Below are 15,652 nucleotides of genomic sequence, written 5' to 3'. Positions count from 1 at the left end.
TGACAGGTGTATAAAATAAAGTACACCGCCATGCAATCTCCATAGACAAATATTGGCGAATATCACCTGCCCCGATGCATAGTGCCAACAGTCAAACTTGGTGGAGGAGGTGGGGCTTGGCCCATTTTAGTTCCAGTGAAGTTAAATCTTAACGCTACAGCATACATTGACATTCTAGATGATTCTGTGCTTCCAACTTTGTGTCAACAGTTTGGGGAAGGCCATTTCCTGTTTCAACATGACAATGCCCTCGTGCACAAAGCAAGGTCCATACAGAAATGGTTTGTGGAAGAACTTGACTGCACAGAGCCCTGACCTCAACCCCATCGGGCCTAATTGCCCAACCTCACTTATGCTCTTGTGGCTGACTGGAAGCAAGTCCCCAACATCTAGTGGAAAGCCTTCCCAGAAGAGTGGAGGCTGTTATAGCAGCAATGTCCCAACATCTAGTGGAAAGCCTTCCCAGAAGAGTGGAGGCTGTTCCAACATCTAGTGGAAAGCCTTCCCAGAAGAGTGGAGGCTGTTATAGCAGCAATGTTCCAACATCTAGTGGAAAGCCTTCCCAGAAGAGTGGAGGCTGTTATAGCAGCAAAGAGACCAACTCCATACTAATACCCATGATTTTGGAATGTCCACATACTTGAAAGCCTTCAGAAGAGTTGATCAGGGAGTGTATACAGTGCCTTGCGAAAGTATTCGGCCCCCTTGAACTTTGCGACCTTTTGCCACATTTCAGGCTTCAAACATAAAGATATAAAACTGTATTTTTTGTGAAGAAACAACAACAAGTGGGACACAATCATGAAGTGGAACGACATTTATTGGATATTTCAAATATAACAAATCAAACACTGCAAAACTATTCAGCCCCCTTAAGTTAATACTTTGTAGCGCCACCTTTGCTTGGGCAAACTTTAAACTACACCTTTTATGGATATCTTTAAGAAATGGCTTTCTTCTTGCCACTCTTCCATAAAGGCCAGATTTGTGCAATATACAACTGATTGTTGTCCTATGGACAGAGTCTCCCACCTCAGCTGTAGATCTCTGCAGTTCATCCAGAGTGATCATGGGCCTCTTGGCTGCATCTCTGATCAGTCTTCTCCTTGTATGAGCTGAAAGTTTAGAGGGACGGCCAGGTCTTGGTAGATTTGCAGTGGTCTGATACTCCTTCCATTTCCATATTATCGCTTGCACAGTGCTCCTTGGGATGTTTAAAGCTTGGGAAATCTTTTTGTATCCAAATCCCGCTTTAAACTTCTTCACAACAGTATCTCGGACCTGCCTGGTGTGTTCCTTGTTCTTCATGATGCTCTCTGCGCTTTTAACGGACCTCTGAGACTATCACAGTGCAGGTGCATTTATACGGAGACTTGATTACACACAGGTGGATTGTATTTATCATCATTAGTCATTTAGGTCAACATTGGATCATTCAGAGATCCTCACTGAACTTCTGGAGAGAGTTTGCTGCACTGAAAGTAAAGGGGCTGAATAATTTTGCACGCCCAATTTTTCAGTTTTTGATTTGTTAAAAAGTTTGAAATATCCAATAAATGTCATTCCACTTCATGATTGTGTCCCACTTGTTGTTGATTCTTCACAAAAAAAAGTTTTATATCTTTGTTTGAAGCCTGAAATGTGGCAAAAGGTCGCAAAGTTCAAGGGGGCCGAATACTTTCGCAAGGCACTGTATCAGTCTCACCACATGAAAAGAAATCCACACATCTGTCATTTTTAATATCTTAACAATCATATACATACAGCTCGTACCATCATTCATGCATCACCAAAACAAAGTGAACATGTTCATCATCATGAGATTGGACTGATGGAGATTTACATCACAAATACAAAATCAAATCCTTCTGATGCACCCTGATTACTGTTGTAAACCGATAATATTACATGAAGAAAACAGGGTGGATTTAGTTCCCTCTGAATAACACCGTATCTCCTGACTAAAGCCGCATCAAAGCTGTCCTTATATATAGTGGTACATAATGGTATCAGTCAGGCGCGTCTGGCACTAGTAGATTACTTCTGGTTAGTGAAGATAAAATGTCTGTTCAGGAAGTATTCAGACCCTTTTTCCACGTTACAGCAAGATTCTAAAATGGATTCAATTCATGACATCACAATGCCCCGGGATGACAAAGTGAAAACAGGTTTAGACATTTTTGCAAATGTATAAAAAAAATAAAATACCTTATTTACTTAAGTATTCAGACCGTTTGCTAAATTAAGTTCAGGTGCATACCGTTTCCATTGATCATCCTTGAGATGTTTCTATAACTTGAGTCCACCTGTGGTAAATTCAATTGATTGGACATGATTTGGAAAGGCACACACCTGTCTATATAAGGTCTCACAGTTGACAGTGCATGTCAGAGCAAAAACCAAGCCATGAGGTCGAAGGAATTGTCCGTAGGATTGTGTCGAGGCACAGATCTGGGGAAAGGTACCAAAAAATGTCTGCAGCATTGAAGGTCCCTAAGAACACAGTGGCCTCCATCATTCTTAAATGGAAGAAGTTTGGAACCACCAAGACTCATCCTAGAGCTGGTCACCGGGCCAAACTGAGCAGTCGGAAAGGGCCTTGGTCAGGGAGGTGACCAAGAACCCGGTGGTCACTCGACAGAGCTCCAGAGTTCCTCTGTGGAGATGGGAGAACCTTCCAGAAGGACAACCATATGGGCAGCACTCCGCCAATCAGGCATTAATGGTAGAGTGGCCAGACGGAAGCCACTCCTCAGTAAAAGGCACATGACAGCCCATTTGGAGGACTCTCAGACCATGAGAAGCAAGATTCTCTGGCCTGAATGCCAAGCATCACGTCTGAAGGTAACCTGGCACCATCCCTACGGTGAAGCATGGTGGCAGCATCATGCTGTGGGGATGTTTTTCAGCAGGGACTGGGAGACTAGTCAGGATCGAGGGAAAGATGAAAGGAGCAAAGTACTGAGAGATCCTTGATGAAAACCTGCTCCAGAGCTCTCAGGACCTCAGACTGAGGCGAAGGTTCACCTTCCAGCAGGACAACGACCCTAAGCACACAGCCAAGAAAATGCAGGAGTGGCTTCGGGACAAGTCTCTGAATGTCCTCGAGTGGCCCAGCCAGAACCCGGACTTGAACCCGATCGAACATCTCTGGAGAGACCTGAAAATAGCTGTGCAGTGACGCTCCCCATCCAACCTGACAGAGCTTGAGAGGATCTGTAGAGAAGAATGGAAGAACCTCCCCAAATACAGGTGTGCCAAGCTTGTAGCGTCAGACCCAAGAAGACTCCAGGCTGTAATCACAGCCAAAGGGGCTTCAACAGAGTACTGAGTAAAGGGTCTGAATATTTTTAGTTATTTTTTATACATTTTCTAAAATAAAACATTTCCATTTTGCTTTGTCATAATGGAGTGTCGTCTGTAGATTGAGAGGAAAAAATATTGAATCCATTTTAGAATAAGGCTGTAACGTAACAAAATGTGGAAAAAGTCCAGGGGTCTGAATACTTTCTGAATGCCCTGTATTACACACCCGGATTCACACTGCTACACTGGAGACACAATGAATCCACATTCTGCATATTACAGAATCAAGCAAAATAAAAACAGTTACCTGAAAATGTTATTTGTGTGGTTTGTTCCACAAATCAACAACTTAGTGATGACAGTACAAATTAAACTAGAGATGTATCTAGTGTCCACGTGGTGCCGAACCTCTCAGACACTGGAGAGACCAAGGCCCTATGGGTCCTGGTGTAAAGTAGTGCTCAACATGGGGAATAGAGGATGATTCCAGTCCTCTCCCAGAGCACCTTGTCCTGAACTGGAGACACTACGAAGAGAAACAGTTCACACTGCTGAGGGACTTTCATACTGAGACAGAGGACAATGGAGCCTGATCCCAGATCTGTTTGTGTCATCATGTGAACTCCTTGTCTTGCCAAACACATCTGGGACCAAGCTAAGGAGTGTTGTCTGCATAGCCAGAGTCCAGTGAAGCAGGGTACTGTTGTTATTGCTGAGTTTGGTATCTCTATTATCCAAACCGATACACCCGGACCTCTAGACCAATGACGGAAACAAACACCTGTCTATGATCTCCACGAGAACAGAAATGTTAAAAACTGACCCCCAAGCAGTTGTCCTTCTCCGTAAGGCAAATTAAAAGTGACGAGGCTCTACGCTTGTTTTCATTTATTAAGAAACATTTAAATGCCAAAGAAACAAACATTGCATTGAAGGGCTGAAGGACAAACACCTCTAAACTTCAGCTCCTTCACAGGTCGTTGGTAAAAAAATGATGAGGATGAAGGAGAGAGGATTTAAACTGCAGGTTCACTCAGTGATACTCTTCTCTACGAGGGCTGCAGAATTCCGGAAACCTTCAATAAATTACCGAGTTTTACAGAAATCCTGGTTTGGAAGTTTTCCGGGAATAAGCAGAGAATCCGGAAGCATCCAACCAGGTTTTCATTTAAAGGTTCTTGGTATTCTGCAGCCTTACTCTCCCCATCAGACATCTGGCAGACAGCTGGTGGGTATCGGGGACAGCCTTACTCTCCCATCAGACATCTGGCAGACAGCTGGTGGGTATCAGGGACAGCCTTACTCTCCCATCAGACATCTGGCAGACAGCTGGTGGGTATCAGGGACAGCCTTACTCTCCCATCAGACATCTGGCAGACAGCTGGTGGGTATCAGGGACAGCCTTACTCTCCCATCAGACATCTGGCAGACAGCTGGTGGGTATCAGGGACAGCCTTACTCTCCCATCAGACATCTGGCAGACAGCTAGTGGGTATCAGGGACAGCCTTACTCTCCCCATCAGACATCTGGCAGACAGCTAGTGGGTATCAGGGACAGCCTTACTCTCCCATCAGACATCTGGCAGACAGCTGGTGGGTATCAGGGACAGCCTTACTCTCCCATCAGACATCTGGCAGACAGCTAGTGGGTATCAGGGACAGCCTTACTCTCCCATCAGACAGCTGGTGGGTATCAGGGACAGCCTTACTCTCCCATCAGACATCTGGCAGACAGCTGGTGGGTATCAGGGACAGCCTTACTCTCCCATCAGACATCTGGCAGACATCTGGTGGGTATCAGGGACAGCCTTACTCTCCCATCAGACATCTGGCAGACAGCTGGTGGGTATCAGGGACAGCCTTTCTCTCCATCAGACATCTGGCAGACATCTGGTGGGTATCAGGGACAGCCTTACTCTCCCATCAGACATCTGGCAGACAGCTGGTGGGTATCAGGGACAGCCTTACTCTCCCATCAGACAGCTGGTGGGTATCAGGGACAGCCTTACTCTCCCATCAGACACCTGGCAGACAGCTGGTGGGTATCAGGGACAGCCTTACTCTCCCATCAGACAGCTGGTGGGTATCAGGGACAGCCTTACTCTCCCATCAGACATCTGGCAGACATCTGGTGGGTATCAGGGACAGCCTTACTCTCCCATCAGACATCTGGCAGACAGCTGGTGGGTATCAGGGACAGCCTTACTCTCCCATCAGACAGCTGGTGGGTATCAGGGACAGCCTTACTCTCCCATCAGACACCTGGCAGACAGCTGGTGGGTATCAGGGACAGCCTTACTCTCCCATCAGACATCTGGTGGGTATCAGGGACAGCCTTACTCTCCCATCAGACACCTGGCAGACAGCTAGTGGGTATCAGGGACAGCCTTACTCTCCCATCAGACATCTGGCAGACAGCTGGTGGGTATCAGGGACAGCCTTACTCTCCCATCAGACATCTGGCAGACAGCTGGTGGGTATCAGGGACAGCCTTACTCTCCCATCAGACAGCTGGTGGGTATCAGGGACAGCCTTACTCTCCCATCAGACAGCTGGTGGGTATCAGGGACAGCCTTACTCTCCCATCAGACACCTGGTGGGTATCAGGGACAGCCTTACTCTCCCATCAGACATCTGGCAGACAGCTGGTGGGTATCAGGGACAGCCTTACTCTCCCATCAGACATCTGGCAGACAGCTGGTGGGTATCAGGGACAGCCTTACTCTCCCATCAGACAGCTGGTGGGTATCAGGGACAGCCTTACTCTCCCATCAGACACCTGGCAGACAGCTGGTGGGTATCAGGGACAGCCTTACTCTCCCATCAGACATCTGGTGGGTATCAGGGACAGCCTTACTCTCCCATCAGACACCTGGCAGACAGCTAGTGGGTATCAGGGACAGCCTTACTCTCCCATCAGACATCTGGCAGACAGCTGGTGGGTATCAGGGACAGCCTTACTCTCCCATCAGACATCTGGCAGACAGCTGGTGGGTATCAGGGACAGCCTTACTCTCCCATCAGACAGCTGGTGGGTATCAGGGACAGCCTTACTCTCCCATCAGACACCTGGTGGGTATCAGGGACAGCCTTACTCTCCCATCAGACATCTGGCAGACAGCTGGTGGGTATCAGGGACAGCCTTACTCTCCCATCAGACATCTGGTGGGTATCAGGGACAGCCTTACTCTCCCATCAGACACCTGGCAGACAGCTAGTGGGTATCAGGGACAGCCTTTACTCTCCCATCAGACATCTGGCAGACAGCTGGTGGGTATCAGGGACAGCCTTACTCTCCTGGTGGGTATCAGGGACAGCCTTACTCTCCCATCAGACATCTGGTGGGTATCAGGGACAGCCTTACTCTCCCATCAGACACCTGGCAGACAGCTAGTGGGTATCAGGGACAGCCTTACTCTCCCATCAGACATCTGGCAGACATCAGGGACAGCCTTACTCTCCCATCAGACATCTGGCAGACAGCTGGTGGGTATCAGGGACAGCCTTACTCTCCCATCAGACAGCTGGTGGGTATCAGGGACAGCCTTACTCTCCCATCAGACAGCTGGTGGGTATCAGGGACAGCCTTACTCTCCCATCAGACACCTGGTGGGTATCAGGGACAGCCTTACTCTCCCATCAGACATCTGGCAGACAGCTGGTGGGTATCAGGGACAGCCTTACTCTCCCATCAGACATCTGGTGGGTATCAGGGACAGCCTTACTCTCCCATCAGACACCTGGCAGACAGCTAGTGGGTATCAGGGACAGCCTTACTCTCCCATCAGACATCTGGCAGACAGCTGGTGGGTATCAGGGACAGCCTTACTCTCCCATCAGACATCTGGCAGACAGCTAGTGGGTATCAGGGACAGCCTTACTCTCCCATCAGACAGCTGGTGGGTATCAGGGACAGCCTTACTCTCCCATCAGACACCTGGCAGACAGCTGGTGAGTATCAGGGACAGCCTTACTCTCCCATCAGACATCTGGCAGACAGCTGGTGGGTATCAGGGACAGCCTTACTCTCCCATCAGCCATCTGGCAGACAGCTGGTGGGTATCAGGGACAGCCTTACTCTCCCATCAGACATCTGGCAGACAGCTAGTGGGTATCAGGGACAGCCTTACTCTCCCATCAGACATCTGGCAGACAGCTGGTGGGTATCAGGGACAGCCTTACTCTCCCATCAGCCATCTGGCAGACAGCTGGTGGGTATCAGGGACAGCCTTACTCTCCCATCAGACATCTGGCAGACAGCTGGTGAGTATCAGGGACAGCCTTACTCTCCCATCAGACATCTGGCAGACAGCTGGTGGGTATCAGGGACAGCCTTACTCTCCCATCAGACAGCTGGTGGGTATCAGGGACAGCCTTACTCTCCCATCAGACATCTGGCAGACAGCTGGTGAGTATCAGGGACAGCCTTACTCTCCCATCAGACATCTGGCAGACAGCTGGTAGGTATCAGGGACAGCCTTACTCTCCCATCAGACATCTGGCAGACAGCTGGTGGGTATCAGGGACAGCCTTACTCTCCCATCAGACATCTGGCAGACAGCTGGTGGGTATCAGGGACAGCCTTACTCTCCTGGTGGGTATCAGGGACAGCCTTACTCTCCCATCAGACATCTGGCAGACAGCTGGTGGGTATCAGGGACAGCCTTACTCTCCCCATCAGACATCTGGCAGACAGCTGGTGGGTATCAGGGACAGCCTTACTCTCCCATCAGACAGCTGGTGGGTATCAGGGACAGCCTTACTCTCCCATCAGACAGCTAGTGGGTATCAGGGACAGCCTTACTCTCCCATCAGACAGCTGGTGGGTATCAGGGACAGCCTTACTCTCCCATCAGACAGCTGGTGGGTATCAGGGACAGCCTTACTCTCCCATCAGACATCTGGCAGACAGCTGGTGGGTATCAGGGACAGCCTTACTCTCCCATCAGACATCTGGCAGACAGCTAGTGGGTATCAGGGACAGCCTTACTCTCCCATCAGACAGCTGGTGGGTATCAGGGACAGCCTTACTCTCCCATCAGACAGCTAGTGGGTATCAGGGACAGCCTTACTCTCCCATCAGACATCACAACAACACACTATGGATGTAGATCAGGCTCCAAAGAGGCTCCACTGCAGCGGCTGTCATCATGTCGTCCCTGGTGGGTATCAGAGGGTCAGTAGGTCGTCCCCTGGTGGGTATCAGAGGGTCAGTAGGTCGTCCCTGGTGGGTATCAGAGGGTCAGTAGGTCGTCCCTGGTGGGTATCAGAGGGTCAGTAGGTCGTCCCTGGTGGGTATCAGAGGGTCAGTAGGTCGTCCCTGGTGGGTATCAGAGGGTCAGTAGGTCGTCCCTGGTGGGTATCAGAGGGTCAGTAGGTCGTCCCTGGTGGGTATCAGAGGGTCAGCAGGTCGTCCCTGGTGGGTATCAGAGGGTCAGTAGGTCGTCCCAGTCAACCAATCAGGGCCTCCAGATATAGAGGCCTGTTATCAAAGCAGGGAGATCACGGATGATGGTCACCTCCCTTCTGACTTCATTTCAGACATTTTCAAAGGCACAATTTCTGCAAAGAGTTTGTTTTGTGTGTGTGTGTGTGTGTGTGTGTGTGTGTGTGTGTGTGTGTGTGTGTGTGTGTGTGTGTGTACGAGATGTAGTACCCACTAGTAGAGACACTGAGGAGACAGACAGAATTAGGAGAAATGACCTTTACCAACTTGTCACGGTGACCATTTGTGGTTGCTATCTAGTGCCTGAGGCCACCGACCAATCAAACACTTTTATTGAGATTTGCCAGCTTTCTTCCAGTCCAGTCTGGACCGTCTCTCTGTAGAGAGGCGTCCTTTAGTTAGTTAGTACTGGGCTGTCTGTCCGCCTGTCTCATCACAGCTTGTCGTCTCTGTCCAGCAGCGCCTGCAGTTCGTGCTGGATGTCCTCGGGGAGCTCCAGGGCAGGCAGGTCGTCCAGAGAGATGTCCTGGGTGGGCATCTCCAGAGGGGGCAGGTTAGGTATGGAGATGTCCTTGTTCCTCCTCTCCTCTGACTGGGAAGAACCCACAGCTCTGATTTCTCCAGTAAGTCTGTGTCCGCTGCATCCCTCTTCAGTCGGATGTTCTCCCCTCGCAGGCGCTCGTTGTCCTGGGTCAGTTTCTCGTTCTCTCCCAGCAGAATGTCTATGTGGCGCCGCAGGCTGGCGATGGTGGTCTGCTGCTCCTCCAGACGGGTCTTATCATCCTTGTGGGCCTTGCTGCCGGGGCAGGGTGTGGGGGGAGGGGGGGAGCCCTTGTTCTTCAGGAGGTACAGCCAGGTGTCGTACTCCCTCTCTGGGTGGCGGGGGGACTCGTTGGTCACGAGGCCGGGGGGCTGGTCGGTAGAGGGGTGGCTCAGGAGGACCATGGGATTGCTCTCCTGTCTGGTCCTCTTCCACTTCTCCTCAATAAGACGCTGCTGCTTCACGTGGCTGTCTCTCTGGAGCGCCATGGACAAACCAGCCTGGAGGAGACAGACAGGCCTCAGGCACAACTCAACACCACCTCACGACAACACCTCACTACGACTCACTACAACACCTCACTACGACTCACGACAACACCTCACTACGACTCACTACAACACCTCACTACGACTCACTACAACACCTCACTACAACACCTCACTAGGACTGTAAACATGGTATGCTTTATTCAAATAACCAGAGACAGAACTAAATATTGACCAATATTGACGGACGTTTGGTCAATATTGACCAACAGCAGCCCAGGAGGACATGACTGAGGTCCAAGAATGTGACATTCCCTCCATCCCTCCCACGACAACACCCAGTCTCACCTGTTCACACTCTGTTAACTTCATGGCTTCCCTCAGCAGCTCTGCAACACACACACACACACATATTACATACTAGGCTGATATTAAACATCTGTATCTTGAGCATAATATAGTATGACTGCATTCTAACAGCACACAGTCTTTCTGTGCAGAATGACATTCAGTTCACCCAGCTAGCTTCTGTCAGCTTCTTTATTTGTGTTGCAAACAGAGCAGACAACACTTCTCATAATGTTCTCACTATCTCTATGTAGTCTTTAGTCTGTCAGACGCCGGCCCCCGTACATAGTCAGACGCAGGCCCCCGTACATAGTCTGTCAGACGCAGGCCCCCGTACATAGTCTGTCAGACGCAGGCCCCGTACATAGTCTGTCAGACGCCGGCCCCCGTACATAGTCTGTCAGACGCCGGCCCCCGTACATAGTCTGTCAGACGCCGGCCCCCGTACATAGTCTGTCAGACGCAGGCCCCCGTACATAGTCTGTCAGCCATTGGGGTTGTTAGCTGATATAACTTTTGAATCACAAAAGATTCTCCAAGGGCATGTTTATTATGCCCTGATGTCCCTGGAGACTGAACTGGCACACAGAGAGAGGACACTCAACCCTCCACAACTCTCCTCAACCCTCCACAACTCTCCTAAACCCTCCACAACTCTCCTCAACAACTCTCCTAAACCCTCCACAACTCTCCTAAACCCTCCACAACTCTCCTAAACCCTCCACTAAACACTCCTAAACCCTCCACAACTTCCTAAACCCTCCACAACTCTCCTAAACCCTCCACTAAACACTCCTGCTACAGTACACAGAGCAGGAAATAGTTCTTATTCTCCTGGTGACGACTGAGCAAATGGGTTTAATCCCAGATCACAATCTGTTAAAGGTCTGACATCTATAAGGGAAGTTGAGGAAGTGGGTTGTGTGCCAGTTGTTTCAGTCTGACAGTAATTAATAGTCCATCTCTAAGATGTATCATTATTCACAGAATGGTGAAAGAAAACAAGTTCAGTAGACTGATGACACACCTGCAGCTTTCCCATGGCAGGAAATAGCTTCTTCATATTTACCAGCTGCCAACAAGCGGTCTGCCTTCCTGGACTGCTGATGGGCCTGAGGAGATGTGGAGGGAGATTAAGGATTTATGCTTTTGAGAGAGATCTCATATTAGCCTTATTTAAAGGATTGATTATTATATTCTTAGCTATGAGTCTAACTAGCTAATAAAACGCAGGGATAAAGGGAAAGGTATCTTTGGCTTTTCTCGTCTGGTTCCTCTTTCACAATATGTTTACTTCTTTAGTTAGCTAGTTGCCTACTGCTTGTCACACACACATATATATAAAGTTATCTAGCTAGATACATGAGTTGACCTACTCCAGAATAAAGCTTTAGCTCGGTGAGCTAGTTACCGTTCCCTAGCTAGTTGACTAGCTGCAATCTTAGCTAGCTAAATAGGACTACTGTTAGCCAGTTAGCTAAGTTAATATTACAGCCAAAATCACAACATATCTGGCAAGCTAACAAACCTTGGCACTTTGCATTGGACATGAGAACAATCTAGGAGGCTACAGAGTAAAGTGTTATAAACACCGATCCTGGCTTTGTTTCCAGGATCACAACAAGGGGCTGAGGATGTAGTTAGCTCGCTAGCCTGTTAGCCTACTAGATATTACAACATCAACAGAAACTTACGAGGTTAAGAGGACTGTCCACTACCTCCATATTATTCAACAGTAAAAACTACATGAAACGTCTTGAAGTCCCTCGCAGTCGGTCATCGGTGCTACTGTTTTATTCCCGAGACCAAATATTCGGGTTAATAAACCGGGCTGCTAAAATTAGAAAACGTTTAAAAATACAGGACAAATAGCTAGTTAGCCAGCTAAACAAGGTCATGCCTAGATGGGATACAGCTTTTGTCAAATTGTCGCTAAAAGTATATTATTGACATGTTTTGAATATCAGCTAAACCTACCTCTTTTCCTAGCCTTAACCTAATAATCCTAATCTGATGCGTTAATTATCCTAAACTGCGTAATAAATTATTCTAAATCTGCTACAAAAAGTACATGTTGACAATAGCTGTATCCATTCTAGACTCAACCGCTAAACAAGGACAAATAACGCGATGACGTTGCAATATTCTTGACGTAATTTCCTCATTTCCGTTTCTGACGGCGACAACACAGATAGAACAATGAGACAGATATTTCACCGGATGTATAAATATGAAGAATCCGGTTGGACTTTCCACCCGCTACCAAATATGGTGATGATAGGAAGCCTAGTGGCCGGCAGTGCGAGAAGATGTAGTGAGATGGATTTTGGCCGAAATTCTGAAAATGTTCTCATCAATCAAATCAAATTAATTTATAAAGCCCTTCTTACATCAGCTGATGTTACAAAGTGCTGTACAGAAACCCAGCCTAAAACCACAAACTGCAAGCAATGCAGGTGTAGAACCACGGTGGCTAGGAAAACGCCCTAGAAAGGCCAAAACCTAGGTAGAAACCTAGAGAGGAACCCGTTTATGAGGGGTGGCCAGTCCTCTTCTGGCTGTGCTGGGTGGAGATTATAACAGAACATGGCCAAGATGTTCAAATGTTCATAAATGACCAGCAGGGTCAAATAGTAATAATCACAGTAGTTGTTGAGGGTGCAACAAGTCAGCACCTCAGGAGTAAATGTCAGTTGGCTTTTCATAGCCGATCATTCAGAGTATCTCTACCGCTCCTGCTGAAAAAACAGCAGGTCTATTAAACGTCTCCATGCAGTGTTCATTTTTTCCAAAAGTATAAATCTGTAACAAACCGAGTGGACTGTGTTTTGTAGACTTCACCCAAAGTTTCAAAAAGATGGGTTATTTAGGAGTGGAAGGGTGAATTGAGTTACTGCAGACGGCACTCCACAGAATAGGCGTTCCCTCACGCATATATGCAAATAAATGAAAGAACGCGCCAACAGGATCTCACGAGCTCGTGCTTGGCTCTGCCCACCTCCCTGTTTGTTTCGCCCACTATGATTAATTTAGCTCCCATTGGAAACTAAAGTCTCTGGTCTATCTTGGGTTAGTTATAAAAAATCTTTGGCTACTTTCCAACATCTCACCACTAGAGGGAAACTGCGATTTATCAACATGTTGCCTGGTGTACTAAAGCAAAGATTGTCTATTATATTGACAAGATATTTGAGTGACCGCTCTAACAATGGAAATCCATGTCCTCAAAGATGGAAGGCAGGCGGTAGGAGGCGAGATCAAGTGGGACCATTCTAGCCAATAAGATATACGTGTGAACAACAGGCCATAGACACATACAGAGGGCTCATCTTTGTATCTGTGCCATTATTGAGTACCCCATTATGAGTCATAATACCCCAACAAACATATTGGTAACACCCGAAATGGGTTCTAATCGTTTTTCCACCCTTCATTTTTGCATGGGGGATTTTAGAACGACTTCATATAAGGTCTGCGTTTGGTGTCGGCTCACCCCGCTATGACGTTTGATAAGGTCTGCGTTTGGTGTCGGCTCACCCCGCTATGACGTTTTGATAAGGTCTGCGTTTGGTGTTGGCTCACCCCGCTATGACGTTTGATAAGGTCTGCGTTTGGTGTCGGCTCACCCCGCTATGACGTTTTTTAATAAGGTCTGCGTTTGGTGTTGGCTCACCCCGCTATGACGTTTTGATAAGGTCTGCGTTTGGTGTCGGCTCACCCCTCCCCGCTATGACGTTTTAATAAGGTCTGCGTTTGGTGTTGGCTCACCCCGCTATGACGTTTTGATAAGGTCTGCGTTTGGTGTCGGCTCACCCCGCTATGACGTTTTGATAAGGTCTGCGTTTGGTGTCGGCTCACCCCGCTATGACGTTTTGATAAGGTCTGCGTTTGGTGTCGGCTCACCCCTCTATGACGTTTTGATAAGGTCTGCGTTTGGTGTCGGCTCACCCCGCTATGACGTTTTGATAAGGTCTGCGTTTGGTGTCGGCTCACCCCGCTATGACGTTTGATAAGGTCTGCGTTTGGTGTCGGCTCACCCCGCTATGACGTTTTGATAAGGTCTGCGTTTGGTGTCGGCTCACCCCGCTATGACGTTTTGATAAGGTCTGCGTTTGGTGTCGGCTCACCCCGCTATGACGTTTTCTGCGTTTGGTGTCGGCTCAAGGTTTTAATAAGGTCTGCGTTTGGTGTCGGCTCACCCCTCTATGACGTTTTAGTAAGGTCTGCGTTTGGTGTCGGCTCACCCCGCTATGACGTTTTAGTAAGGTCTGCGTTTGGTGTCGGCTCACCCCGCTATGACGTTTTAATAAGGTCTGCGTTTGGTGTCGGCTCACCCCGCTATGACGTACTGATAAGGTCTGCGTTTGGTGTCGGCTCACCCCTCTATGACGTTTTAATAAGGTCTGCGTTTGGTGTCGGCTCACCCCTCTATGACGTTTTGATAAGGTCTGCGTTTGGTGTCGGCTCACCCCTCTATGACGTTTTAGTAAGGTCTGCGTTTGGTGTCGGCTCACCCCGCTATGACGTTTTGATAAGGTCTGCGTTTGGTGTCGGCTCACCCCTCTATGACGTTTTGATAAGGTCTGCGTTTGGTGTCGGCTCACCCCGCTATGACGTACTGATAAGGTCTGCGTTTGGTGTCGGCTCACCCCGCTATGACGTTTTGATAAGGTCTGCGTTTGGTGTCGGCTCACCCCGCTATGACGTACTGATAAGGTCTGCGTTTGGTGTCGGCTCACCCCGCTATGACGTTTTGATAACCGCACAAATCCCTCTTCGGACAAAGTAACTTAATAAAATATATTTGCCTGTAACCCACCCCCCCTCCGCCCCCACCCAAAAGAAATGCTAATTAGAATACAGAACTACCAGTGGTGGAAAAAGAACCCAGTTGTCATACTTGAGTAAAAGTAAAGATACCTTACTAGAAAATGACTCAAGTAAAAGTGAAAGTCACCTGACATTTACTACCTGCCGCCCGCCTACACTCTAACCACTAGGCTACCTGCCGCCCCTACACTCTAACCACTAGGCTACCTGCCGCCCTACACTCTAACCACTAGGCTACCTGCCACCCCTACACTCTAACCACTGGGCTACCTGCCGCCCCTACACTCTAACCACTAGGCTACCTGCCGCCCTACACTCTAACCACTAGGGTACCTGCCGCCCCTACACTCTAACCACTAGGCTACCTGCCGCCCCTACACTCTAACCACTAGGCTACCTGCCGCCCCTACACTCTAACCACTAGGCTACCTGTCGCCCCTACACTCTAACCACTAGTCTACCTGCTCTAACCACTAGGCTACCTGCCGTCCCCCTACACTCTAACCACTAGGCTACCTGCCGCCCCCCTACACTCTAACCACTAGACTACCTGCCGCCCGCCTACACTCTAACCACTAGGCTACCTGCCATCCCCACACTCTAACCACTAGGCTACCTGCCGCCCCTACACTCTAACCACTAGGCTACCTGCTCTAACCACTAGGCTACCTGCCGTCCCCACACTCTAACCAC

General features: G+C 48.8%; 1 protein-coding gene and 1 long non-coding RNA gene across 3 annotated transcripts; both read right to left on the bottom strand.

The window, feature by feature from the left end:
* Positions 1-1,719: 1,719 nt before the first annotated feature.
* On the bottom strand, positions 1,720-7,207 carry LOC127924986 (uncharacterized). 2 transcript variants are annotated; one of them, XR_008119454.1, is made up of 7 exons: positions 7,047-7,207; positions 6,686-6,737; positions 6,376-6,416; positions 6,179-6,334; positions 5,900-5,992; positions 5,662-5,817; positions 1,720-4,572 (listed from the first exon to the last, which is right to left on the bottom strand). It is a non-coding gene; the product is annotated as an uncharacterized LOC127924986 (long non-coding RNA). The 2 variants fall into 2 exon arrangements; XR_008119453.1 differs by lacking the exons at positions 1,720-4,572; positions 6,376-6,416; positions 6,686-6,737; positions 7,047-7,207 and adding exons at positions 4,761-4,885; positions 6,913-7,039.
* A 1,684-nt stretch (positions 7,208-8,891) lies between these two features.
* On the bottom strand, positions 8,892-12,097 carry LOC127906110 (nuclear receptor-binding factor 2-like). Its single transcript, XM_052509636.1, is given in 5 exon segments — positions 8,892-9,346; positions 9,349-9,793; positions 10,130-10,170; positions 11,157-11,241; positions 11,824-12,097. Coding segments are annotated over 5 exon segments (762 nt in total). The 5' UTR covers positions 11,854-12,097; the 3' UTR covers positions 8,892-9,185.
* Between the last annotated feature and the right edge of the window lie 3,555 nt (positions 12,098-15,652).

Source organism: Oncorhynchus keta, unplaced genomic scaffold (assembly GCF_023373465.1).
Source record: "Oncorhynchus keta strain PuntledgeMale-10-30-2019 unplaced genomic scaffold, Oket_V2 Un_contig_4880_pilon_pilon, whole genome shotgun sequence".
In the NCBI taxonomy this organism is placed as follows: Eukaryota; Metazoa; Chordata; class Actinopteri; order Salmoniformes; family Salmonidae; genus Oncorhynchus; species Oncorhynchus keta.
This window is presented reverse-complemented; position numbering and strand designations above follow the sequence as displayed.